Raw genomic sequence first — 26,465 nt, 5'->3', positions numbered from 1 at the left:
GGAGGACGAAGCCCCCATGTGCGCGGTGTGCAGCGAGTCCCGGGCGCACGCCGCTCACACCGTGGTTCCCATGGAGGAGGCTGCCCAGGACTACAGGGTAGGAAACAGCTGTCCCGAGCAGGGAGTCACGCTGCAGCTGCTCCGCAGTCAGGCAACCCGTGTGTGTCCGATCAGCCCGGACCAGAGCCGGGACCTGCCGAGAGGGACGGGGCAGGCCCGGCCTCTCTGGCCAGCCTCCTCGGAGCTGGAGGCGCGCGCTCTGGGGGTCAGAGCTGTGGGCAGCGATCATGCAGCCTCGCTTTGTGCAAGGTTTGGGGGTTTTTTGCTGGCCACAAACTGAGGCACCAGACACATGTCCTGTGTTTGCAGGAGAAAATCCAGAGCTGCCTGGAGCACCTGAAGGACCAGAGAGAGGAGCTGCAGAGCTTGAAATGCACCTGGGAGCAGGAGAGCGAAAGGCTCCTGGTAGGTGCCTGGTGCAAGGACGGCAGCGGTGGCAGCCAGGGGGGTTGGGGATGGGAGCAGAGGAGATCTGCGAGTTATAAGTGGTGCAGGGCTGACTCAGCCAATTCCCATGGTGTAAATCAGGAGTGCCAGCACTTAGATCAAGGGAGATCCTGAAGTTTTACACTGGGGTATGGAGAACAGCTTCTGGCCCTGCCCTCTTGGCTGGGCAGGGAGGGGAGGGGCAGTGTAACTGCAACACATGTACTGGTCTCTGTGGGTTGGGGTGGAACAGGGGAAGGTTTCTGCTGGTCCCAGGGTCAGGCCTGGCAGAGGTTCCTGGAGCTCCCTCAGTGGGCCAGGCAGAACCGTTCGCAAGGGATGGCTCCTCCATCTTGGGCGAGTCAGGGCAGCGCTTTGCTCTCAGGGCCCTGCCCTGCAAACCCCTGGGTCATGGGGGTCCTGCTCCAGCTGGAGTGCAGGGGTGGCTGGGAACGGTGAGAAAATCCCCTTTTGGACTGGCAGGGCTACATCCCCCAGCAATGCCCTGGGCTGGACCCTGTTGGGCTGGAATGAGGTGTTCTGTGCAGCCTGGAAAAGGCCTGGAGCCTCTCCCCTGACTGTCCTGTCCTGTCCACCTCACAATGGCACCTCTATGCCCCATGGCCCTGCCCTGCCCTCCCATTTCCTCTCCCTGCCCACCCCAGAGGCAGACAGAGCTGGAGAGGCAGCTGGTGGTGTCCGAGTGCGAGGAGCTGCGCCAGCTCCTGGCTGAGCAGAAGCGCCTCTTGCTCACCCGGCTGGAAGAGCTGAACACAGAGATTGTGAGGAGGAGGGAGGAAAATGCCACTCGCCTGTGCAAAGAGACTGCCCGCCTCAGCACCCTGATCGGACGCACCAGGCGTCCTTAACTCTCTTCTGCCGGGAGGACGAAGCCCCCATGTGCGCGGTGTGCAGCGAGTCCCGGGCGCACGCCGCTCACACCGTGGTTCCCATGGAGGAGGCTGCCCAGGACTACAGGGTAGGAAACAGCTGTCCCGAGCAGGGAGTCACGCTGCAGCTGCTCCGCAGTCAGGCAACCCGTGTGTGTCCGATCAGCCCGGACCAGAGCCGGGACCTGCCGAGAGGGACGGGGCAGGCCCGGCCTCTCTGGCCAGCCTCCTCGGAGCTGGAGGCGCGCGCTCTGGGGGTCAGAGCTGTGGGCAGCGATCATGCAGCCTCGCTTTGTGCAAGGTTTGGGGGTTTTTTGCTGGCCACAAACTGAGGCACCAGACACATGTCCTGTGTTTGCAGGAGAAAATCCAGAGCTGCCTGGAGCACCTGAAGGACCAGAGAGAGGAGCTGCAGAGCTTGAAATGCACCTGGGAGCAGGAGAGCGAAAGGCTCCTGGTAGGTGCCTGGTGCAAGGACGGCAGCGGTGGCAGCCAGGGGGGTTGGGGATGGGAGCAGAGGAGATCTGCGAGTTATAAGTGGTGCAGGGCTGACTCAGCCAATTCCCATGGTGTAAATCAGGAGTGCCAGCACTTAGATCAAGGGAGATCCTGAAGTTTTACACTGGGGTATGGAGAACAGCTTCTGGCCCTGCCCTCTTGGCTGGGCAGGGAGGGGAGGGGCAGTGTAACTGCAACACATGTACTGGTCTCTGTGGGTTGGGGTGGAACAGGGGAAGGTTTCTGCTGGTCCCAGGGTCAGGCCTGGCAGAGGTTCCTGGAGCTCCCTCAGTGGGCCAGGCAGAACCGTTCGCAAGGGATGGCTCCTCCATCTTGGGCGAGTCAGGGCAGCGCTTTGCTCTCAGGGCCCTGCCCTGCAAACCCCTGGGTCATGGGGGTCCTGCTCCAGCTGGAGTGCAGGGGTGGCTGGGAACGGTGAGAAAATCCCCTTTTGGACTGGCAGGGCTACATCCCCCAGCAATGCCCTGGGCTGGACCCTGTTGGGCTGGAATGAGGTGTTCTGTGCAGCCTGGAAAAGGCCTGGAGCCTCTCCCCTGACTGTCCTGTCCTGTCCACCTCACAATGGCACCTCTATGCCCCATGGCCCTGCCCTGCCCTCCCATTTCCTCTCCCTGCCCACCCCAGAGGCAGACAGAGCTGGAGAGGCAGCTGGTGGTGTCCGAGTGCGAGGAGCTGCGCCAGCTCCTGGCTGAGCAGAAGCGCCTCTTGCTCACCCGGCTGGAAGAGCTGAACACAGAGATTGTGAGGAGGAGGGAGGAAAATGCCACTCGCCTGTGCAAAGAGACTGCCCGCCTCAGCACCCTGATCACAGAGCTGGAGGAGAAGTGTCATCAGCTCGGGCCTGAGCACCTACAGGTGAGACAGCATCAGACGTGCCCAGCGTAGAGATATGATGATCTCTGAGTCACAGGGACCTCTTAGTTTGATGCAGAGCAGAGGTCACAGCCCTGGGGTGCTTCTGCTTCTGCCCTAGTTTCAGGACCCAGCGTAGGGCGGTGTCCATCTCTGCAGAGCAACAGGGGTAGGAGGGGTCTGCTTCTGGTAGCACAAGGAAGGGCTGGGCTGGGCTGTGACGTGACATTGACTTCATTCTCTCTTGTCCCCTCCAGGGTGTCAGAAGTGCTGTGACCAGGTACATTTGGGCTTCATCTCCCCTCTCTTGTCCCACGGGCCAAGACGAGGTGGCAGCCTCAGCCACCAGCACCCACCTGTGCAGCAGTCTCTACTCTGGATCTGGCCTCCTGCATCCCTGTGGCCTTGATGCTGCTGCTGCCACCCTGTGACCTGCACTCCCTGGGGCTTGATTTTGATCTGGCCTCTGTAATGTCTGAAGTCTGTCCTGTCTGAGGGGCTCAGGAGCTTGTGGGGAGGGAACTAAGTGTCTCAACCCAGGCCCCAGGGGAACAGTGTCTGTGGGCAGAGACCTCACCAGGGACCAGGCCCCTTGGAGGCTGGAAATAAACCTTGAGAGCAGCTGGGCCTAGAGAATGGGCCCCTCAGTCCCAGAAGCAGCCTCTCCCTATCCCAGAGGGGCCTGTGATCAGGCCACATGTCAGAGGGACTCAGGCTGCCACTGCTTGGCCTGCATTTTCTCTGCAGATGGAGTGTGAACATCTCCAAGCCCTGCGTCATACAGCTCCCTGGACAAAAGCCCTGGGACAATCTTGTTACAAAAGAAACCAGTTCTTTCCCAGTACAGCTTTTCCCACTGACACTGATACAAGCCATACAGGGAATACTGCCGCTTTGCGGATGTGAGCTGTGGCTGCACAAGAAGGGTTTGCAGGTTGAGCCCTGCTGCAATAGCTCAACTTGAAACCTTCCGAGTACAAGCATCAACCAGAGGGGAGCCAGCAGACTGCACAGGCTGGCCAGTCAGGCAGAATCTCTTCCCTGTGGCCCCATCTCACATTCATTTCCCCATGTGGCCTTGAGGATCTGGGAAATTCTGGCTGTGAACTGAGAGGAATAAAATTGCCCATATGTTTCTGCAGGGGCGAGGAGGTGACACCTCTGCATCCAGCCCCCAAGTTTCCTGAGCAGAAGAGAATCCAGAATTTCTGTGGAGAGAAGAAGCTGCAGGAGGCTCAGACAGGATTCCTGGGTAAGGGGCACTTCTAGGGCCTCTCTTCCATGGTCCTGGGGTAAAGGCAGGGGAAATGAGAGTGGGTTGTGTAGTGGAAGCTGTGGAACTGGGTTATCAGAGCCTTTGTGTTCATGTTTGCAGAAGACCAGAGCTCAGCTCAGAGGTCTGTGCCCCAGCCCAGAATGACCCAAATCCTGGGAAAGCCCTTGGCACCCCAGCTCCCCAAGGCTGCACAGGGTGGACTCCATGGGGATGAAAGAAGCTGAGGACATCATTTGTCATTTCAAATCTGTGTGGTTCTGCTGTGTCCTGCTCAGGCCCTGGGCACTTAGCACAGGTCTGGTGCTCTTGGCAGCCCGTGCTGTACAGATGTGTGCTGTTTCACTGTCTCGGATTTGCTGCTTGCTGCTCAGATCCTGACGCTTGGAGATAGCACCATGGAGCCAGAGGCCCCAGTCTGAATGGACACGGACAGGGAGGGAGCCAGGGGTTCACTTCCCAAGGGCATTTCTGTGGGTGCATAAATCCCAGCCTTGAAGCATTCCCAGCAACAGCTTGCAGCAGGAAACTAGGGACGGCTGAAGTGAATTCCGTGAACAAAGTCAGCGAGTCATCGCAGGGAGGGTTTGTATGGATTGCGGAGCTCCAGAAAAGCTGTTCTGAGGGAAAGGGCCTTTTGATGCTCAAGTGTAACAGATGTTACCACAGATGGAGTCAGGTCTAGATCCTCAGTACCCTGGTCCTCCAAGGAGGATGCCTGATTGATCCCCCGCTGAGTCCAGATGGGGATGTGAGATTGAGGGATCCCTCAACACTGCCCCAGTTCTGCCTCTGGCTGGTTGTGGAGAGCCAAGGTTGTGAAAGGCACAGGCACTCCCTGGAGTCCTGGGCCAGACTCTAGAAGCAGTGCACACGCGGGGATGCTCAAGTGCAGCTGGAGCAGGTCTGTGCAGCTCCCAGCCTCTGCAGGAGAAATCGCTGTGGGTGAGCAAGTCAGGCTGGAGCTGCGTCTTCATTTTCAGCTTGGTTGTCAGGATGGGAGCTGGGGCCAGTCTCCTCCCAGGGGAAATGTCAGAGCAGGTCAAGAAAAGAAAAGAAAATATTTTTCACATTGATGCTCTGAACAGACCCTCCCACCCCCACCCCCATACACTTGTCCTCTCCTTCCTGCCCTTGTCCAAGTGCTGACATCGGTGTTCTAGCATTTCCTGGGGGCCTGATATGCTAGTGCCCTGCCCATGTGGTTGCCCCTTTCTCCCAAGCCACAGCCCTTCCAGCCCTGTTGGTGCCCTTCACTCCCAACCCACAGCCCCCTGACCCTGCCAATGCTCCTCACTCTCAACCTGCAACCCCCTTTCTCCACTCATGCCCCTCACTCATGATCCACAGCCCCCTGACCCTGCCAGTGCCCCTCACTCCTGACCCAGAGTCCCCCACCCCCTGGTGCCCCTCACTCCCAACCTATAGCCCCCTTTCCCCACCCAGTGTCCCTCACTCTTGACCTGTAGCCTCCTGTCCCCACCAGTGCACCTCACTCCTGACCCACAGTCCCCTGCCCCTCCTCATGCTCCTCATTCCCAAGCCATAGCCCCCTCGCCCCCCAGCCCTGCCAGAGGGGATCTCCAGCTGACTCCTCCCTGTCCAGCCCTGCACAGACTCACAGGATGGTGGTCTGTGGGGACACAGTGAGGATGGCCTCCAGCACGAGGTGCATGCAGCTCACCTTATGCAGAAGCACAGGTCGCTGCCCTGCACTGGGGCTGGGGTGCAGCCGGTAGGACCAGGGCCACACTCCACAGCAGCAGCATGAAGCAGTGTGGCTGTGGCCCCGCCATGCTGTGGGTAGCAGGAAAAGGGTGAAGGTCTCCAGGTCCCGTCCCACCCAGGCTGGAGTGCAGTGGCTCCAGCTCACAGGGGTGGTGACAGAGTGAGTCTGGCCCTGATACAGGCTGGAGAGAGGAGTAGGGGAGGCCTCTGTCACTCCCCAACTCAGGGTGGGGCTCCGGTGCTTCAACAGGTTGCCTGGCCATGCCCCGCCGGGCAGCATCTCCCAGCCACCTTGCCCCTGAGAGCACGGGCACCAGCCCCTGGCACCACCAGCCCAGCCACACAGCTCCCCACTGCCTCCAAAGGACCCCATCACCCCTTCCCCCACTGAAGAAGTAGGTGCCTCCAGGTGGACCCCACTGGCAATAGCATGGAGCTGAGCTCACTGGCAGCACCAAGCGCTGCTTCAGACCCCCTGCCTTGCCAGAGCCCCAGCACCCAGACACCTTCCCCGCCTCCACATCCCCACCCCCTCCAAACACCAGTGCAACTCAGACACACACAAATAGCCCCCCAGGCAGTTTCCAAGCCCTGATCCTCCAACCCCACTCCTTCCCCCCATAGACTTAACTGCATATAGCTGCTGGGGCTGCTCCCATCACCCTGCATGGCTGTATGCCAGCCACCTGCATGTGCACATGGATGTGATGCCCCCTGCCTCCAATTGCCCTGCTCCCGCTCCCTGCAGCCCCGAGCAGCTCCTTGCAGGCTGGAACAGTTCCAGCCTGTAAAGGGAACCCCACAGTGCCCCACAATTTTCTCCTTTAAAGGGGAAAATCCATGATTTTCCACAGCAAATGGAAAATAGGCATCATCGGCAATAGGTGCTATTCTCCTGTCCTTAGTTCTGCTTTTCAGTGCTCCCCACTGCCCTTTCCTCTTCCCTCCCTCACCCAGTGAACCCAGCCCTGATTCATTGCCCTGCCCTGGGCTGGGCTCTGTGAGGGGAGGAGCTGGCTGTGGGGTTTCCCTGGCTGCAGATTTATGCCCATAGGGCTGGGGACATGGTGGATCCCAGCTGGGGCAGAGCAGTCCAGCCTGGGGTGGGGAGGGGCAGGCACCAACCTGCTGTCAGCAGCAAACCAAGTAAACCAGCCCCCAGGGCACAGAGATCCCCAGGACCTTCCCCCTCTTCTCATCCCTGTCCCCCCTTTCTCTCTGGGCAGACTGCTCTCTGGGCCCCTCTGCTCCCCTGCGGTCTCCCAGCCCTTCTAATAGTCATCTTTTGTGGACCCTGATCTGTGACTCTTTCCACAGTGGATGTGACTCTGGACCCAGACACAGCAAATCCCAACCTTGTCCTGTCAGAGGATCGGAAATGTGTGAGACATGGAGACACCCGACAGGATCTGCCTGACAACCCTGAGAGATTTGATCCTTGTGTCTTTGTCCTAGGCTCTCAGAGGTTCACAGGCGGGAGGCACTACTGGGAGGTGGAGGTGGGAGACAAAACAGACTGGGCTCTGGGGGTGTGCAGGGAATCTGTGCGGAAGAAGGGGCAAGTCACATTTACACCTGGCAATGGGTACTGGACCGTGTGGCTGTGGGATGGAGCTTACAAGGCCCTCACCTCCCCAACGGCCCCCTTCCCTGTGCGTGTGCAGCCCAGGCAGGTGGGGGTTTTCCTGGACTACGAGGCGGGTGAGGTCTCATTTTACAATGTGACTGACAGGTCCCATCTCTTCACTTTCACTGACACCTTCTCCGGGACCCTGCGCCCTTTGTTCTGCCCTGGTATCAATGCTGGGGGCACCAATGCAGCTCCCCTGACCCTGTGTTCAGTCCCAACCCAGCCCTGAGGGAATCCCTGTCACTGCCATGACATGTGTGGCACAGACTGTCCCCTCCCCGTGCCACCCAACTGCCAGTCCCTCGGGGGGGGGGCCTGAGGTGGGAGTGGGGCAGAGGCTGGGGTCTCCCAGTCTTCTGGTCCCTTATATTTCCCTGTGCCCCAGGGTTCAGCTCCCAGTTCTCACACTCTCAGTGCCACTGACTGGAAGGGACTATCCAAATTCTAACGTTTCACTTGCACATCCCTAGGGATCTGGGTTTTCCATTTCCCCTGGAAAAACAGTAAAACATGGATTTCCCCCATTACCAGATTAAAATGTGGATTTCTCATTTTTGCAAAATCCAAGGGTTTCCCTGCTGTTTTGCAAAGAGCTCTCTGCAGGCTGGCAGAGTTCCAGCCTACAAGGGGCTGAGAGGGAGAGGGAGTGGGAGGAGGAGGGATAGGCATGGGCGCCAGTGCATGTATATGCACATGGCCCCAGGCAGCCTGAAGAGCAGCTCCCACAGGTAAGTGGGGGGGATTGAGGCCCCCATAGGGAGGGAGGGAGTTGGACAGGGCTGGGGCTGCTGTCTAGGCAGTGTGTGGGGCTTGGGGCTCAGAACCACAATGTATGGCCGCAGGGCCCCAGCGGGGAAGGAAATGGAGCTGCAGGTGGCTTGTTCGGAGGGCATGGGGGTGTGGTTGGCTCCCTGCAGCTGTGTACACTCCCAGGGGTAAGGGGGTACATGCTCCCCAGATCTGTGCGTGGGATGTGGACAGGCACAGGCTGCCCACTGCGGACACAGGTTCAGGCTCCTACCCTTCTGCCCTCCCACAGGGCCTCCGCACCCAGTGGGTGCAACTCAGCACAGTAGGGCACAGGGAGGCCACGCAGGAAGCTGCTTTCTGCTGCAAGCTCTGTGCTGCCCTGGTGATGTGCCCCCTGCACACAGGGCAGCAGTGGGGGGCAGTGGCATGGGATTCTTCCCCTTGCTGCTGCCCTGTGCACAGAGGACGTGGCAGCAAGCAGCTCTCCTGCATGGGCTCACTGTGCCCTGCTGTGCCAGGTTGCACCCACCGGGCTGCAGAGGGCCTGGGGGAGGGAAGCAGGGCTGGAGCCTAAGCCCTACCCACAGATGTGGGGGGTGCAGATCCCCCCGGCCCCCTAGAGTGCTCAGCGGGGGGAGCCAGGCGCCCCAAACCCGCAGCAGGGGGGGAGCTGGGCTCCACTCCCTGCAGCAGACACCACCTCCTGCAGGGAGCTGCAGACACAGGTTCCTGGCCCCATAGTCCTGGCAGCTGAAGGGCCCCTCCAGCAGGGCTGGGGGGGCAGGGGGCTGTGTGGGGGGGTCAAGGGGCACCAGCAGGGCTTGGGGTGCAGTGAGGGGCACCAGCAGGGCTAGGGGACTGTGGGGAGGAGTGCAGGGAGCTGCAGACACAGGTTCCTGGCCCCATAGTCCTGGCAGCTGAAGGGCCCCTCCAGCAGGGCTGGGGGGGCAGGGGGCTGTGTGGGGGGGTCAAGGGGCACCAGCAGGGCTTGGGGTGCAGTGAGGGCCACCAGCAGGGCTAGGGGACTGTGGGGAGGAGTGAGAGGCATGAGCAGGTCTGGGGGGCTGCAGAGGTCAGTGAGGGACACCAGCAGGGCCCAGAAGGGTTGTGGGGGGAGAGTAAGGGTGTCAATCAGGGATGGCGGGGATTGTGGGGGGTGAGGGCCACTAGCAGGGCTGGGGGCATGCGCTGTGTGAGGCCTTTCATTTTAATTACAGATTTGGGGGGTTTTGTCAGGTAATTTGCAATTTTTTCATAGTTTCATAGTTTCATAGTTTTAGGGTCGGAAGGGACCTAATAGATCTTCTAGCCCGCCCCCCCGCCAGGGCGGGAGAACCACTCACCCTAAAAACAAAAACGGGACTCAAATGAGTCCAGCCAGGTAGGCATCCAGCCTCTTCTTAAAGACCCCCAGGGTAGGGGCCAGCACCACCTCCCTTGGAAGTTGGTTCTAGCTCCTAGCCACCCTAACTGTGAAGTAGTTTTTTCGGATGTCCAATCTGTACCTCCTCTCCATCAACTTGTGCCCATTACTCCTTGTTATGCCAGCGGGGGCTAGGGGAAACAGCGTCTCCCCCAAACCCTTCTGGTTCCCCCCTAGTGAGTTTGTTTATAGATGGTCACCAGGTCCCCCCTCAGCCTTCTCTTGTGGAGGCTGAATAGGTTCAGGTCCCGCAGTCTCTCACTGTAGGGTCTGCCCTGTTGTCCCCGGATCATGCGGGTGGCCCTCCTCTGGACCCTCTCCATGTTGTCCACATCCCTCCTGAAATGGGGCGCACAGAACTGGACACAATACTCCAGCTGCGGCCTGACCAGCGTCGCATAGAGGGGGAGGATCACCTCCCTGGCTCTACTCGAGATGCACCTGTGGATGCATGACAAGGTCCGGTTAGCCCTGCCAACCATGACCTCGCATTGTCGGCCCATGTTCATCTTGGAGTCAATAATGACACCAAGATCCCTTTCCACCTCCGTGCTCTCAAGTAGGGAGCTCCCCATCTTATAAGTGTGCTGCTGGTTCCTACTACCCAAGTGCAGCACCCTGCACTTGTCCGTATTGAAACACATCCTGTTCCTGTTTGCCCACCCCTGTAACCTATCCAGATCCTTCTGCAATCTCTCTCTCCCTGCTAGCGTGCTCACCTCCCCCCAAATTTTGGTGTCATCAGCGAATTTAAACAGGTTGCTTTCCACCCCAACATCAAGATCGCTGATGAAGAAATTGAACAGCGCAGGCCCCAGGACCGAGCCCTGGGGGACTCCACTACCCACCTCCCCCCAAGTCGAGTATGATCCATCCACCACCACCCTCTGAGTGCGACCCTTCAGCCAATCTGCAATCCATCTGACTGTGTAGGCATCTATGCCACAGTCGCCTAGTTTATTAATTAGGATGGGGTGAGAGACGGTGTCAAAGGCCTTGCTGAAGTCCAGAAAGACTACATCCACCGCGACACCTGCGTCCATGGCCTTTGTGACCTGATCATAAAAGGCAATCAGGTTGGTCTGACATGATCTCCCCCTAATAAATCCATGCTGATTGCCCCTGAGCATCATTTCTGATGCCGGCCCATCACAAATGTGCTCCTTGATGATCTTCTCAAAGAGCTTCCCCAGGATTGAGGTAAGACTGACGGGCCTATAATTGCCCGGGTCCTCCCTTTTCCCTTTTTTGAAGATGGGGACCACATTAGCTACCTTCCAATCGTCTGGCACCTGGCCCAAGCACCACGATCGCTCGTAGAGCCGTGCCAGGGGCCCTGCAATAACCCCAGCTAGCTCCCTCAGCACCCTGGGGTGGAGAGCATCCGGACCCGCTGACTTGAACGCGTCCAGCCCCTCCAGAAGCTCTCTAACCCGGTCCTCCCCAACCTGAGGTCTGAAGGCGATCCCCTCGCGTCCGGCTTCTATCACAGCAGGGAAGTCCCGGTCCCTGCACAAGAAAACGGAGGTGAAGAATTGGTTAAAGAGGTCCGCTTTATCCTCTGACGCAACCACCAGATTGCCCCGCATATCCTGCAGGGGCCCCACATTACCCGGCGCCTTCTTCATCCTCCCAATATATTTGAAAAAGGACTTTTTGTTATCCTTAATCCTGGACGCTAATCCGAGCTCTATCTCCGCCTTGGCCTTCCTAACAGCCCGCCTGCAGGCCCGAGCAGAGGAGGTATACTCCTCTTTGGAGATTACACCCCCCTTCCACCGGGCGTACGCCACCCTTTTGGCAAGCAGGCATTCCCGGACACCCTTGGTGAGCCAGGGGGGCTTTTGGACACTCCTGCCCGCCTTGCTTCTTGTCGGGATGGACACCCCTTGGGCCCCGAGTATCGTTTCCTTAAGGAACGACCACTCCTCTTGGACGCTGAGTTCCTCTGCCCTCAAGGACCCCAGTTCCTCTCCCACTAATCTCCTCATCTCACTGAAGTTGGCCCTCCTGAAGTCTAGGGCCACCACCTTGCTGCGGGCCCTTGACACTCTACGCTGGATGGTGAATTCCAGCACGCGATGATCACTATTGCCCAGGTGGTCAAGAACCTGGAGGCCTCTTACCAGGTCGTCGCCTGCGGCCAGGACCAGGTCCAGCAGAGCATCTCCTCTGGTGGGACTGTGCACCTCCTGAATCAAGTGGAGGTCCTGCAACTCGGCCAAGAACCTCCTGGAGCGGTCCGTCCCGGCTGACTGCTCCTCCCAGCAGATGTCCGGGTAATTAAAATCGCCCATGACAACTACATCCCTTGCTTTTAGTGTCTCCGCAAGCTGGCCTGAAAATTCCCTGTCCAGCTCCTCCTCCTGATTGGGGGGTCTGTAATAGACCCCCACCGTCAAATCCCTCTCGCCTTGCCCCCCCTGGATCTTGACCCAGAGCACTTCAGCTCGCCCTTCCCCTGACCCCATACTGCTGGCAGAGGATGTGTAGTGCTCCTTGACATAAAGTCCCACCCCCCCCCCTGATACCCACAGGCATGCCAGAATAAGGAACATGGCTTTAAGTGAAGAGGTAATGTACAGGAAGAAAAAGTAACTATAGTATACTACATACAAGTAACTTTTTATATGTGGTTACATGTAGTTACCTGAAAGTCTGACCAAACTTATAGAAGTGATGCCACCAAATTTAATATTCACAGCGCCGTGCGTCGCCTGGTACCTGCGGCAGAAGGGCCCGGGGAGGAGAGGGCAGGGCAGGGAGCGGCCCGAGCCCGGCAAAACCAGCCAGGGGAAGGGGCAGGGATGCTGCAGCCAGGACAGCCCCCGCGCGCCTGTAGCGGAGCCGAGGGAGGAGCCTTTTTCTCTGGGCCGGAGCGGATGGAGGAGCGGGCTGAGCTGCTCCCCGACTTACTCCAGTAAGTCGTGCAAGACGCCCCGGGAGCCGGTGGAGGAGCGGGGGTGAGTGCCGCCAGGAGCAGGGGCGCCCTCCCTGCAGAGGAGACCCGAGCGGGGAGCCCTGGCCCGCGCTGCAGAGCCGCCCCCGGGGGAGCTGTGCTTGCGACGCTGCGGGCATGCGGCGGGCAGTACGATGGCGGAGCAGGGACACGCCTTGCGCGCCGCAGACAGCTGGGGAGCAGTGCCACTGAAGGGTCCTGGCGGGGCTGTTTGGGGTCAGGGCTTGAAGTCACGCTGTGATAATCCCTTCTGGTCTCCAAACTGGGCTTGGTGGGTTATCCCGTGGGCTGCTTTCTGATGCTTTCACGGTGCCAATCAATCAGACGTCGGTAGGTTTCTGTTGACGTGATGCCCTGTTTGGGGAGACTGAGGCACCACAGCCTCACCCCCTCACCCCTCTTGGTTACAGGACTACAAGAAATGCACACAGGGCTGCTTCTAGGGATGGAGGAGGGCTGTGAACTAGGAGCAAAGAAATGTTACCGGGAGCGGTTGGAAGACAAAAGAAGTGCAGGAGAACAGGCAGGGTAGTTGCAGGGAGGAGATGGTTCAAGAAGGAAGAGAGTAGCTATTACCTGGGGAGCGCAGGGAGACTAGGTGCAGTATCTGTTAGTTTGTAATAAGCTTCTGTGTTAAGCCTAGATTTTTTTCTTTATTTTTTTTTTAATGGTCCAGCTATGACAATTTGTTCCAAGGCCTGTTTTCTGAAGGGGTCTTGTAAGTACCTTTGAGTAAGAGGGTACTAAAGCCAGAAAGGGAGTGGTGGAAAGTCTGCTTGATCTGGTGCTTGTGTGTCCCTTAGGTGTTAGTTCTGTTGAAGCAAACAGTGCGGTTCTTAGAAGCAGTGATGTGCAGCACTTGCTACAGGCCAGGGGTGTCGAACACATGGCCCATGGGCTGCAATTCTGCAGTAAGGGAGTAGCCGCCATGGCTCCCTGAGCCAATGTCACTCAGTCCCTACATTCCCAGGCCTGGGGTCTCCTTAGTGACTCATTTCCATAGCACCGGGATGATTGATACTGGTGTGAACCCCCCACATTTCAGTCTGAGGAGATAGGTACCACCTGACATGAAACATCTTCAAACACCCCTTTACTACTGTGGAGCTGGCTTTCTGCAACTTTTCTAATCTCCCTTTGCATTCCCAATTATATAGTTCTCTCCTGGCTGAAGTAAGGACTGTTCTTCATAGAAATGCTCCTTTGTTTCAGGTGAAATATTTACCTTGGCATCATCATCACAGGGCACAGGCCAACAAGCCTGCAGAGGAGATTCCCAGGAGGATTAACAAGCAGGGGACACAGCCCCAGCTGCCTGGTTAAGGAAAGATACCTGAACAGACTGATTAGCAGCTGCCCTAGGGCAGATAAAACTGTTATGAGAAAGAAGGGGAAAGGGAAGCATGGCCAGGTCAGGAGAATCCCTTTTGCAGAGAGGAAGCTGCTAAGACAAAGGAGTCCCTGAGCTGGGCATACAGGGAAAGGCCAGTGAAGATCCCAGCCTTTAAGGAACAGTGCACCTTCCCTGTCCCAAGAAAAAGCGAAGCATCTCTTCTTTACTGAGAGAGTGGGAAGGGCCTGATCTTTATTCACTTTCCAGAGGGCTGGTGGGAGGGAAAAAAAGAGGACTAAAAAAGGGGTGAAGAGGAGGTCCCCACAGGAGCCCAGGTGAGCACAGCCAGTGCCCACTGATAGAGACCAGAGCTCCGCAGACGGGTACCATGGAGCTCACAGACCATGGCTTGAACTAGAAGAATAAGGGGACTATAGAGCAAGAGAGACAGCCAAGCCCCCAGGTGACATCCTCCTGAGCGGTGAGCAGTCTCCCCTCCCAAATCCTCATCGCATCTGAACCAAAACTGTATGGCAAGCACTGGAGCAGAGGCAGGCTTTCCCCAAGGTGAGGTCCAGGGTGGGAAGGCCAAGCAAGGACCCTACCATCCTGTGACACTCTGGTTCTCAGCACCCAGGGAGCATATGAATTTCTATTGCCAGGTCCATCCTTGGAAGGTGTTTTGTAGATTTTTCTGGAGGAAACAACCTCTCTGCTACATTTTCTTTTTTTTTTTGGTCTGTTAGCTACTGCTGATAAATCCCTCTTTTCTCCTTCATTAGAGCCCTCCTCCATTCCTCTAAGCAGACTGCTTTTATTTACATTTAGAGGAGGCCCGTGCAGAACTCCACAATATCTGCTACTTAGCTCAAGCTGTGTCTGCTTCTTTCTCAGTCAGGAGGAAGGGTACTTTGTGACCAGCATCTGGTCTGTATCTCTTTCAACTAGGCAGCTGGTCCAATAAAGCTTCTTTTTTTTTTTTTTAACTTTTCTGCAAACATCCTTGTTCAGGCCTAACTGCTATGCTTGCACCTGCTGTGGTTTAATTGTTGTTCTCCAATTTCTCCTTTCCTTCCAGCCCCATGACCTGTCACAGAGCAGGAAGAGACTCCTATGCAGTTCCTGGGGGGCCAGGGAGGGGAGAGCCATTCAGATTTTGGGCTGCAGGAAGGTGATGGTGTGGGATTGGGGTTCCCAGCCTGGAGCTGGGTGCCAGAATCATGCCTTTCCAAAACAGATGGACTAGGGCAGGACCTGCAGCCCAGCTGGTGACTTCTGCAGTCCTGTTTTGAATAATTTATTAATAGTTAACTGTGTGGGGGAGGTGGGATTTTGGTCATGGAGCAAAAGGACCTAGTCAAATTATTTGCTGCTGTGGGGAAAATAAGAATCTTTAAAATCCTGAGGTTTCTAATTTAATAGAGGGCTTAATCTGTGTGTCTATTGGTAATGGTTTTGCTCAAGTGCACATGTGCTGCTGAGATAGGGTTACCATGCGTCTGGGTTTCCCTGAATGTGTCCCTGCTCTTTTTAAGCCCTCTGATCACAATCTGGGCAGGTTTCTTTAAATCTGCCTGAATGTCCAGGATTTCCCCTTGCTCTGCTGGTGGGAGCAGCGGGAGGATGATCCAAGGCAGCCAGGAGCGTGAACAATAGGGCTGTGCGAAGCTTTGCCTGCTGTTTTGTTTTGATGATGTTTCGAATCATTTTACTCTCGAAACAGCAAAATCGTAACAAAACAAAGGGCTTCAAAACAGCCTTGAAGTGAAATGAAGCCAGGTGAAACATTTCAAAAGTTTTGAAACATTTGAATTTCAAAGCGGCCAGCCGGGTGGTGGGAGGCAGGGGAGAGCCAGGGCTGTGCTCTGAGCAGCTCCGCAGCCCCAAGTGGCTCTGCCTGGTGGGGAGCGCAGCCCTGGCTCTCCCTGCCTCCCACCGCCAAGCTGCTCTCCGATCAGCTCCGCCAGCTCCGTGGCACTCAGCCCAGTGGTGGAAGGCAGGCAGAGCAGCGCCGTGCTCCACCGCCAGCCACTGGGCTGAGTGGCACGGGGCTGCAAGCCGCTGGGAGCTGAGCCCAGTGGTGGGAGGTGCTTCCCCGCGCTGGGCTCAGTTCCCCAGAGCTCCTGTTTCGATGAAACAGAATGGAATAGTGCTTCTCAAACTAAATGAAACTTGAAATGAAACATTGTGCCATTGAAACAGAAGTCAAAGTGGGATGCTGCTGTTTTGCACAGCCTTAAAGAACAACTGGTTTCTCCTGCGACTGGGGTGGGGCACCATGGCGGCAAGTGGGGACCACCCCACTTTTGAAACATGCCAGCTCAGTGGTGGCCAATCTCGGGGGGGGCACATGCCCCCCGCTACATGTAGCCCGTGGCTGGGAGCACACAAGAGCGGGCCTGCTTGCAGCTGTGGAGGCACAGACCCCTGTGGTGCTCCTGCTGCTTCTGATCGCCCCCCCCTGCTCCCACCCCTGGAGCACAGCAACATCCCAGACATTTGAACAGGGCAGGGGGAGTGGGGGCTGCAGCTGTGACAGAGCAAAGTGGGGGGATGGTTTCCTGCCCCTCCAGCGGGGGAAGGGGGGGTGGGGCAGTGCGGAGCTCCTTGGCTGGACGGTGGCAGTGCAGGTACCTGTACTCGGAGGGGCTGAGCAGCAGAAGCCGCTGCCCAGGGCGCGGGAGAAGGAGGGGGCCCTGGCCAGGTTACCCGCAGGGTACTGAAGCCCTATCCCAGGGCAGGGGGTGCCACAAGCCTCCCCTCTTTTCCCATCCAGCCCACGCTGGGGCCGGACATGCTCTGCCACCACCTGCATCAATTGGAGCCACTGTGCTCCGGCCCGGTCAAGACAAGGACAGCTGGGGCCCTCTGGCCACGCTGGGGGGCAGGGGCCTGCGGGTCAGAACTGAGGGTCATGGGGCTAGGGAGCAGGGACTGTGGGTGTGAGGGGCACCATCAGGGATGGGGGGTGGGGGGCTGTCAGTCAGGAGCGAGGGGCACCAGCAGGGATGGCGATGAGGGGCTGCGGGTCAGAAGTGAGGGGCACTGGGGGCCAGGGTACTGCAGTTTAGTGAGTGAGGGGCATGGGCAGGGCTGGGGTCAGTGGGTTGGGAGTGAGGGGCAGCAGAATGGGCAGGGACAGGGCCTCCCTTCTGTGCCAGACATGTAAACACTCCTTTGAAATCTATCGTTCGTGACAGGAAATCAGCAGATCAGCAAATCAGTAGATTCGGGGTCAGGGAGAATTAGACACATTCATGTAAGTTATCTCTGCATGCAAGCAGAAAACACAAGTTATTTCTCCGCGCATAGGAAACAAATGGCTCGTGCAGTGATCAGTGATGGTTTTTTCCATGCTGTAGAGTCCTCCCAGCAGAGCTGTGTGCACTGGGCACGGAGAAAAGATACAGGTCATTGAAGTGTCTTGGTTTCTTGAGAATGAGACATGAAGGAAGATTTAAAGTAGGAAAGGCTTCTTGAAGACCTCTAGAGGCCTAGGCATGGAGACCCTGTGCTGAACCTGCCTGCTGGTCATTGCTGGCCTGCCTTTGAACTGAGCTGGGTCATTTCACCTGCCAACAGAAAACATTACTGACTCCTGCCCTATGGTGATAGCGGTGGTGGCCTTCATTCCTTGCTGTGGTCTCTGCAAATCCATTCCACATGGTTTTTGAGACTGCATGATGTTCAGTGGATGGTTTCTCCTTACTATTAAAGACCTCTTGATCCTACACATCTGCACTAATATTTCTCGATTCCTTTACCTTGTCCACTCTAGAGCAAACCTAGGACTCAGCAGTTTTCCAGATTCAAGATCACCCCTTTGTTCCCTGTGCCTGTAACAAACTTACTCATTGGGTTTGACATCCATGTAGGAGGCAAAATGAGAAGAAAATCTACAACAGTAGTGTTTAACATTAAAAAAGGAGACTGCACCAGAAAGGAAGCTACATAGAAAGAAGTCAAAAGGGTCCCGTAACAAGGAGAAGAATTTGTAAGAAAACTTCTTAACCACCATAGTGGAAGCACAGAATAAATGTATACTGCAATTTAAAAAAAAAACAGGAAGTAGACCAAAAGAAAGCCAGCATGGTTTAATGGAAATTGCAGGGATGACAAGCAGAGAAAAGGCTAGAGGGGTGCCAGTGTGACTCCCATAATTAAAAAAAAAAAAAGGAATGCCAGGAACTATAGGCCAGTTAGCCAAACTTCTGTTCCTGGAAAACTGGTAGAAACAATAATCATAAAATAAGTGTTCAGCATGTAAATGAGCTTGACTTGCTGGGGAGGAATCAACATGGTTTTGTCAAAGGGAAATCATGCCTCACCAACCTGCTGCAGTTCTTTGAAGCTGTCAGTAGCAGGTGGGTTGGGTGATCCAATTGACAGTCTATTTGGACTTCCCAAAAGCCATTAACAAGGTCCCACATCAGAGACTCTTACTGAAGTTAGGGAGTCGGAGATTACAGGGATCATCCACTTGTGGATTAGGAATTGCTTTAAAGATAGAAAATAAAGAGTGGGTGTAAATGGTCAGTTCTCAAGATGAAAAGAAGTAAACAGTGGGGTCCCCCAGTGACTTGTGTTGGGACTGGCACAGTTTAACATATTCATAAATGATCTGGGAGAGGGGGTGAGTAGTGGGGTGTCCAGATTTACAGATGATACAAAATTATTCAAAGTAGTAAAGATCAAAGTGGACTGTGAGCAACCACAGAAGGATCTGGCATGATTGAGTGAATGAGCAGCTAAATGGCAGACTAAATCCAGTGTAGCTAAATGCCAAGTGATGCACACAGGGTAACATAACCTGAACACTGCCTGCACTATGATAGCTCTACATTAGCTCTTGACACACAGAAAAGAGATCTGGGAGTATCTGTGGACAGGTTGCTAAGCGCATCAGCTCAGAGCTTAGCAGCCACGGAAAAGACAAACAAACCATTAAGGAAGAAAGGGATTTCTAAATGGAACTGAAAGGATCATGATTCCCCTTTTATAAAACTATAGTGCACCTACATCTTGAGTACTGTTCCCACTTCTGGTCTCCACACTTCAAAAAAGGATGTAGAAAAACTATAGAAGGTGCAGGGAAGGTCAGCAAGGATGATCAGTGGTACGGAGGGGCTTCCATAGGAGGAGAGACTAAAGAGGCCAGGTCTATTCAGTTTAGAAGAGAGATGCTTGAGGGGGGACCTGATAAGTATTTGCAAAATACTCAATGGCATAGAGAAAGTTTAATAGGGATTTTATTATTTACTGTCTCTCAAAATACAAGAATTAGAGTTCATAAAATGGAACTAGTAGGCAGGAAGTATAAAAATAACAAAGGCAAGTTCTTTTTTTTATGCCGCGTGCAATATTGAGTGAGGGGCATGGCCTCTGAATCAGAACTTCCTTAACTGCTGGAGGCTGCAAGTAAGAGAGGAAGAATGGGGTAAAAAAGCCCTTTGGAAAGGCCCAAAGGAGGATCTTTCCAGGCTGTTTTGGGGGAGGTAGGTAGTGGGTTTTTTTTCTTTTTTTTTCACTTCCTTTACTTTTCTTTCTCATAGTTTCATAGTAGTTAGGGGTCAGAAGGGACCTGAACAGATCATCTAGTCTAACCCCCTGCCACTGGCAGGAGCACATGCTGGGATCACATGATCCCAGACAGGTGTTAGTCCAACCTCTTTTTTAATTTACCCAAGGTAGGAGCGAGGACCACTTCCCTAGGAAGTTGGTTCCAGACCCCAGCCGCCCTAACAGTGAAATAGTGCCTCCTAATCTCTAACCTGAACCTATTCTCCAGCAGCTTCTGGCCATTGTTCCTTGTCACCCCAGGTGGTGCTGGGAGGAATAGGGCCCTTTCTATTTGCTGCTGATCTCCCCTAATGAGATTGTAGGCAGCCACCAAATCCCCCCTCAGCCTCCGCTTGCTGAGGCTGAACAGGTTCAGGTCCCTCAGCCTCTCCTCATAGTGCCTGCCCTGTTGCCCTCCAACCAAGCGGGTGGCCCACCTCTGAACCCTCTCAAGGCAGGCCACATCCTTCTTAAAGTGCGGTGCCCAGTACCGGATGCAGTATTCCAACTGCGGCCTGACCAATGTCACGTAAAGGGGGAGTATCACCTCTCTGGATTGGCTTGAGATGCATCTTTGGATGCACGACAAGGTGTGGTTGGCTTTGCTGGCTGCGGTCTGGCATTGGTGGCTCGTGTTCATCCTGGAGTCAATAATGACTCCAAGATCCCTTTCCGCCTCTGTGCTCACAAGGGGAGAGCTCCCCAGCTTGTGTGTGTGCTGTGGATTCCTTCTCCCCAGGTGCAGCACCCTGCATTTATCCACATTGAAGTCCATCCTATTACCATCCGCCCACTTCTGTAGTCTGTCTAAATCTAATTGCAGCCTCTCTCTCCCTTTGAGCGTGCCTACCTCTCCCTACATCTTGGTGTCATCGGCAAACTTGGACAACGTGTTTTCCACCCCCTCCTCCAAGTTGCTGATGAAGATGTTGAACAGCATAGGCCCAGGACTGAGCGCTGGGGTACCCCACTGCTCACATCCTGCCAGGTCGAGTATGACCTTCCACCACCACTCTCTGGGTGCACCCCATCAGCCAATTTTTGACCCATCCAACTGTGTAGGCATCAATGCCACAGTCGCTTAATTTATTAATGAGAATGGGGTGAGAGAGTGTCAAAGGCCTTCTTAAAGTCCAGAAAGACTACATCTGTGGCGACACCATCATCCTGGGATTTAGTTACCTGGTCATAAAAGGCCATCAGGTTGGTCTGGCAGGACCTGCCTTTGATGAACCCATGTTGATTATCTCTGGGCATGATCTCCCCCACCTGCTGGCCTCTCAGAGTTGTGCTCCTTAATGATTTTTTTCAAGGATTTTCCCCAAGACTGATGTGAGGCCTGTAGTTTCCTGGGTCCTCCTTCCCTCCCTTTCTTATAGATGGGGACCACATTAGCTAGTTTCCAATCTCCAGGCACCTGACCCATGGACCACGATCGCTTGTACAGCCGGGCCAGGGGCACAGCAATGACCCCCGCCAGCTCCCTCAATACCTGTGGGTAGAGAGCATCAGGGCCCACAGATTTGAAAACATCCAGCCCTTCCAGAAGATCCCTAACTACTTCTGCACAGACTCGAGGCCTGGCAGTGCTATTCTCAAGATTTCCCCTACCTGTGGTGGGAGAAGTGTCCTGTTCCCTGTTCAAGAAAACAGAGGCAAAGAACTTGTTAAAGATTTCGGCTTTCTCGTCTGGCGTAGCCACAAGATTACCATTTGAGTCTAACAGGGGTCCTACATTACCCGGTGCCCGCTTTTTACTCCCAATGTATTTGAAGAAGGACTTTTCGTTGTCCTTAATCCTGGTCGCTAGCCTGAGCTCCACCCCTACCTTGGCCTTCCTAATGGCCATCCTACACTCATGGACCAAGGAGGAGTATTCCTCCTTGGTGATAGCCCCTCTCTTCCACCGGGTGTACACCTCCCTTTTGGCCCTCAGGCATTTTCGAATGCCTTTGCTGAGCCATGGGGGTTTCAGAGCACTCTTACCCCCCTTCTTTCTCTCAGGGATAGTCACACTCTGAGCCTGGAGGATCGTCCCCTTAAGGTACGACCATCCCTCGTGGATTCCCATCTCCTCTACTTTTGGGGCCCTCAGTGCCTCCCCCACTAATCTCCTAAATTCATTGAAGTTGGCCCTTCTGAAGTCAGGGGCTTTAGTCTTGGTATAAGCCCTCAACACACTGCGCTGGATGGTGAATTCCAGCAGGCGATGATCACTGTCACCCAGGTGGTCAGGGACCTGCAGTCCACTCACCAGGTCATCCCCAGTGGCCAAGACCAGGTCCAGCAAGGCATCTCCCCTAGTGGGGCTGTGCACCCCCTGGATAAGGTGGAGGTCCTGTATTTCAGCTAGGAACCTATGCGAATGGTCAGACCTGGCTGACTGCTCCTCCCAGCAAATGTCTGGGTATTTTAGGTCCCCCATGACAATGACATCCCTAAACCTAATGGACTCCATAAGCTGTACTGAGAAGCCCTGGTCCAGCTCAACCCTATGGCAAGGTGGTCTGTAGTAGACACCCACCGTAAGATCCTTCGCCTTGCCCCCCTTGAAGTTTGACCCACAGTGCCTCTGTCTGACCTTCCTCTGCCCCAAAGCTAATTCTTGATGATGTGAATTGCTCTTTGACATAGAGGGTGACCCCCCCCCCAACTTTCCTCCCAGTCCTGTCCCTTCTATATAGTGTGTATCCCTGAATGCCCACCACTCAGTCATGGGTAGGATCCCACCAGGTTTCTGTGAGCCCTACTAAGTCTGGATTCTTCCCTGCTATCAGAAGGCATTGCCTCCTGCTTGCCCCCCATACTATGTGCATTAGTGTACAGACATGTGAGGCCTCCTGAGAGGGCACGTACCTCCCCCCTGCTCCCAGGACTGCTGTGCCCATTGTTGCTTACTTGAGTTTCTGTTTGCACCTTGCTAGTTGGCAAAACATCCCTAATAGCTTGGAACACACTAGGCAAGCCAGGACAGTTCTTCATTTGATGCATTTGGCTGTATCATGCCCAATTCCCTGTTGTGCCTGCTCAGTGAAAGAGTTTGTTGTGGCTTTCAGCCTCCAGGCGCCTGGAAGTTTGCCTTTTTGGACAGAGGTCAGTATAATAGGGCTCCAATAAATGTAAATATTGAAGGGTGCAAATAGAAATCCAGAGACCCTGCAGGAGAAGCAAGGCTGTCATGCGGAGCAAGAACAGTAAATTTCTCCTTTCAGCTTTAGTACATGGAACAGTCCATTCCCCAGAAATAAAATTGAATTCTGTGAGCCATGCAGGAGCAGGCAGTACTCATCAAAGCCAAGGCATCAGTCAAGGGACTGATTCACAGTGGTAGTCACAATGTCTACTCTAGGTCAAACATCAGGCAGAAAGCAAGGTCAGAAGACGTTTAGCCAGGTAACCTGAGTTTCACTTAATAGTTCACAAGAACAGTGTAAAAGTTTCCCTATGTTCTCCATACTTGTGGTTTAATTACCCCAAACTCACACCCCACCCTGCCCTGAGCCCTCCAAGCAAAGTTCAGGATGTTCCCAGGCAGCCAGTGGAGCTCAGAGCATCACTTCCACACCAAAAGGGCTCTTGGATGTGACCTCAGTCAGCCTGCTGCTCTGCTCCATCTATCCCCACCACACCCAGGTGATCAGCTCTGTTTAATGGACGGGGAAACAGAAACAGGGAGGGTAAGGGACTTGCCCACGGTCATACAGGGAGACTGGCAGAGCTGGGAAGAAAATGCAGGTCTTCTGAATCCTATTATTCTCGCCACTCGCCCTTCCTTCCTTCCACCGCTCCCCAGGATGTTGGCTGCAGCTCAGTGTTGCACTGGGTCACAGAGTAGGGCCGTGACAGGGCAAAAAATCAGTCCTGGGCTCTGCTGCCTCTTAACAGAATAGCATCGGGGATCTGCTTAACTCTGTGTGCTGCTGCAGGGAAAGTGGCTTCTCCTGTTCATCGGCCCTGTGAGGTTGCACTGCTTCCCTCACACACACAAAGCAGTGTGAGCTGGGCCCTAACCATTCCCTGATGTGCAACATCCCCCTGCCTCCCCCCAGCAGGCACAATAGCTATATTATGAGGTCAGAGTTGGCTCAGCTCAGCCACAGGAAAAAAAACATGGAAGAGGAGGAGGAGCTTGAAACCACCCAGTCTGGTGCTGTCTGCTTTCCCAGCAAGGCTTGAGCCTCACTTGAGTGAGATGCTTTTTTAATATAGGTCCAGGGGCAAAACTCTGGATTGTTCATAGGGAACGAGGGTGAGGTGCAGGGGAAGCTGCTCTCCTCTGGGTTTGGTGGCAGCAGCAGAGATGGGGCACAGTTTAAAAACCTGTCTTGCAAGAGCAGATTTCAGGGGAAGAGAGGGACACTGCAGGGCTACTGGAGCAGCAGCAACATGGAGGGCAAATTGCCACCTGGTCAGTTTGTACAGTGCCCAGAGAAAAGGGATCCAGGCCCTGGGCTTGAAGCTTTCCAATGTTCCCCCAGTGCAGAGAACTGAAGGCAGCGGATGAGGCTTTTAGCAACAGCTCTGTCAAGTGCTGCTCTCAGGTCATTTGGATCAAGAATGGAATGATAACAGACACAGGAAGAGAGGCGCCAGATGGGGCCCAGGGTTTGGTAACCGTAAGGGCTCTTGGAGCCATGGGCAACTAGTGCTGCCTTAGTCGGGGGGGCATTTGCCCCCCCTCCAGTCAGTGACCAAAGGAAGGGAGTCCCCTGTGGCTAATCCTGCCAACCGGGTTGGTTGGGAGGGGTTCCCCTGCGATCGATCCTGAGATGGCCAATCGCTGCTGCTGCTTCCAGAAGTGGCTGTGGCTGCTGCTGGGAGTACAACAGTGCTCCACTCCCCAGCTGGCACTTGCAGGGGGGGCACCAGTGAGCACAGCCAGTCAGGGGGTGCCCGTGTACCCCCTGCGTGTCGCCACTGCTTGGAGCTCTGCCCTGCACACACTGAACCTTCTTGCAAACATGGACTGTGACACAAGTACAACAAGAAACCACAGGCAGTTCTGTGATCTCTGGACAGGGCTGTGGGCTACCCTGTCCTAGGGATGTTGGGCCTTCTTCACCTCAGCTGGAGCTCCTACCCTGGGGGGTCTTTAAGAAGCAGCTTGATGCCTACCTGGCTGAGGTCATTTGAGCCCAGTTTCCCTCCTGCTCAGGCAGGGGGTCAGACTTGAAGATCTACAAGGTCCCTTCCGACCCGACTTCTATGATTCTATGTGTGCATGCGCACAGCCACAGCATGCAGGCAACTGGGAATGCAGCCTGGCAGCTGGGGAAGCAGCATTCACCCAGTAAATCTGTTGGAGGGAAGGGGCAGGAGGTAAGCAGTTCAAGGCCTTCATGGTGAGGGAGGGGGAGGGCTGGGGTTGAGCCTGGGGCAGTGGCAGGCACTGCCCAGCTTTGGTGGGGCACAGCATGGAACGGAGCTGCAGGCTACAAGTCTGAAGGGCAAGGAGAGAGTGTGTGTGTGGGGGTGGCTCTCACCACAGCACTCACTCTGTGGGAGGCATGCGGGGCATGTGCCCCCTGGATTTGTGTTTAGGGTGTGGGCAGGATGCCTGCTGCAGGCTGGGGCCAGGGGCTACGATGGCCTCTTCCTGGTGGGAGGGCTGATCCAGGGTGCAGGGGCAGAGCAGGGAGTGGTGGTGCTGGGAGGGGAGCTATATGAGGAATTTTGGGGTGCTGATAGCCCATCCCGTAGCCCCCGCTCCCAGCATTGCCACTGCCCACCCCACCCCTGTCTGCCCTGAGCACAACACCAGCACAGCACCCCCACTGGAAAGAGCCCGCAGCTCTGAGCCCCCAGTGGGCAGCCCACCCTCACCCTGCACACAAATCTAGGGGGCACAGCCCCCCCCTCCCCCATGCCTCCTCTGAGGTGTGTGCAGTGGTGGGAGCCATCCCACTCCCCAGACAAAACAACCTTTGCTCCCACCTCAGCTGGGCAGCACCTGCCCCAACCCCACTCCCTGCCTCACCATGGGGGCCTTGATCTTCACCCCCCTGCCCCTTCCCCCACAAGACTTACCGGCTGGACACTGCTCTCCAAGATGCTGGGCTGCATATCAGAAATTGGATTTGTATTGACTGATATGGCTGGTTAATAATTGGACATTGCTGTCAGCCAAAAAGAACTTGATTGGTGCACCCCTAGACAAATGAGTTGGTCAGGCATGACTTGCACCCTGGTGAATCCATGCTGACCGTTCCTGATCACTTTCTTCTCCAAGTGCTTAGAAATGGATTCCTTGAAGCCCTGCTCCATGATTTTTCCAGGGACTAGGGTGAAGCTGACTGGTTGGTAGTTCCCTGGATCCTCCTTCTTCCCTTTCTTAAAGATGGGCATTATATTTACCCTTTTCAAATCGTTGGGGACCTCCCCTGAGTTTTCAAAGATAATGGCCAGTGCCTCTGCAATCACAACAGCCAACATCCTTAGCACCCTTGGATGCATTGTATTGGACCCCGTGACATATACATGTCCAGCTTTTCTAAATAGTCCCTAACCTGCTTTTTTACTACTGAGGGCTGCTCACCTTCTCCCCAAACTGTGTTGCCCCATGCAGCAGTTTGGGAGCTGACCTTGCTGTGAAGACAAGGTAAAAAGGCATCGAGTACTTCACCCTTTTCCTCATTATCTATTAGGTTGCCTGTCCTATTATGTAAGGGTCACATACTTAAGATCATCATTCTCCCTTCCTACCTCTACCCCATGCAGGTTGCAGTAAGAGGTAACGATCTGGAGGACAGGATGGAGTGAGTGCACCCTCAGTAAGTTCACTGATGACATCAAATTGTGGGGTGTAGTAGATACGCTGGAGGGTAGGGATAGGATTCAGAGTGACAGTAGTCTGGAATAGTATCATCAAGTAAATGTATATCGCAAAAGTGGGAGGCAGCAGGTGGTGAGGCGGGGAACCTCATGGGTCTTCCCATCAGGATTTCATGTGGACTAAGTCCGGTCTTTCGGTTGACAGTAGATCTCATACTCATAAGGGTATGATGGCAAAGTCCCACCGTTCACATAGGTTTCTAACCTGTGTACAGGACCTCCACCTGACACA

At 55.1% G+C, this 26,465-nt stretch overlaps 2 protein-coding genes across 8 annotated transcripts in view; both read left to right on the top strand.

The window, feature by feature from the left end:
- Positions 1-7,947, top strand: part of LOC102372833 (E3 ubiquitin-protein ligase TRIM39-like) — a 9,137-nt gene extending 1,190 nt beyond the window's left edge. Inside the window, exons 2-9 of the mRNA XM_025213963.1 lie at positions 34-97; positions 370-508; positions 1,221-1,465; positions 1,738-1,833; positions 2,520-2,750; positions 3,005-3,027; positions 3,890-3,999; positions 7,066-7,947. Coding sequence (XP_025069748.1) covers positions 34-97; positions 370-508; positions 1,221-1,465; positions 1,738-1,833; positions 2,520-2,750; positions 3,005-3,027; positions 3,890-3,999; positions 7,066-7,607 — 1,450 coding nt within the window. The 3' untranslated portion in view covers positions 7,608-7,947. The remainder of the gene's footprint in view (positions 1-33; positions 98-369; positions 509-1,220; positions 1,466-1,737; positions 1,834-2,519; positions 2,751-3,004; positions 3,028-3,889; positions 4,000-7,065) is intronic.
- A 4,311-nt stretch (positions 7,948-12,258) lies between these two features.
- LOC102372580 (C-type lectin domain family 2 member D-like) overlaps positions 12,259-26,465 on the top strand; it is a 37,637-nt gene continuing 23,430 nt past the window's right edge. For 2 of the 7 annotated variants that reach the window (XM_025213980.1, XM_014524007.2), the window contains exons 1-2: positions 12,259-12,514; positions 26,120-26,172. The gene's annotated coding sequence lies outside the window, so the exon portion shown is untranslated. The remainder of the gene's footprint in view (positions 12,515-26,119; positions 26,173-26,465) is intronic. The other 5 variants (XM_025213981.1, XM_014524008.2, XM_025213979.1 and 2 more) reach the window with 3 other exon arrangements.

This window comes from Alligator sinensis, unplaced genomic scaffold, assembly GCF_000455745.1.
Source record: "Alligator sinensis unplaced genomic scaffold, ASM45574v1 scaffold634_1, whole genome shotgun sequence".
NCBI classification, from domain to species: Eukaryota; Metazoa; Chordata; order Crocodylia; family Alligatoridae; genus Alligator; species Alligator sinensis.
The sequence above is the reverse complement of the archived record's forward strand: the minus strand, read 5'-3'. Positions and strand labels throughout refer to the sequence as shown.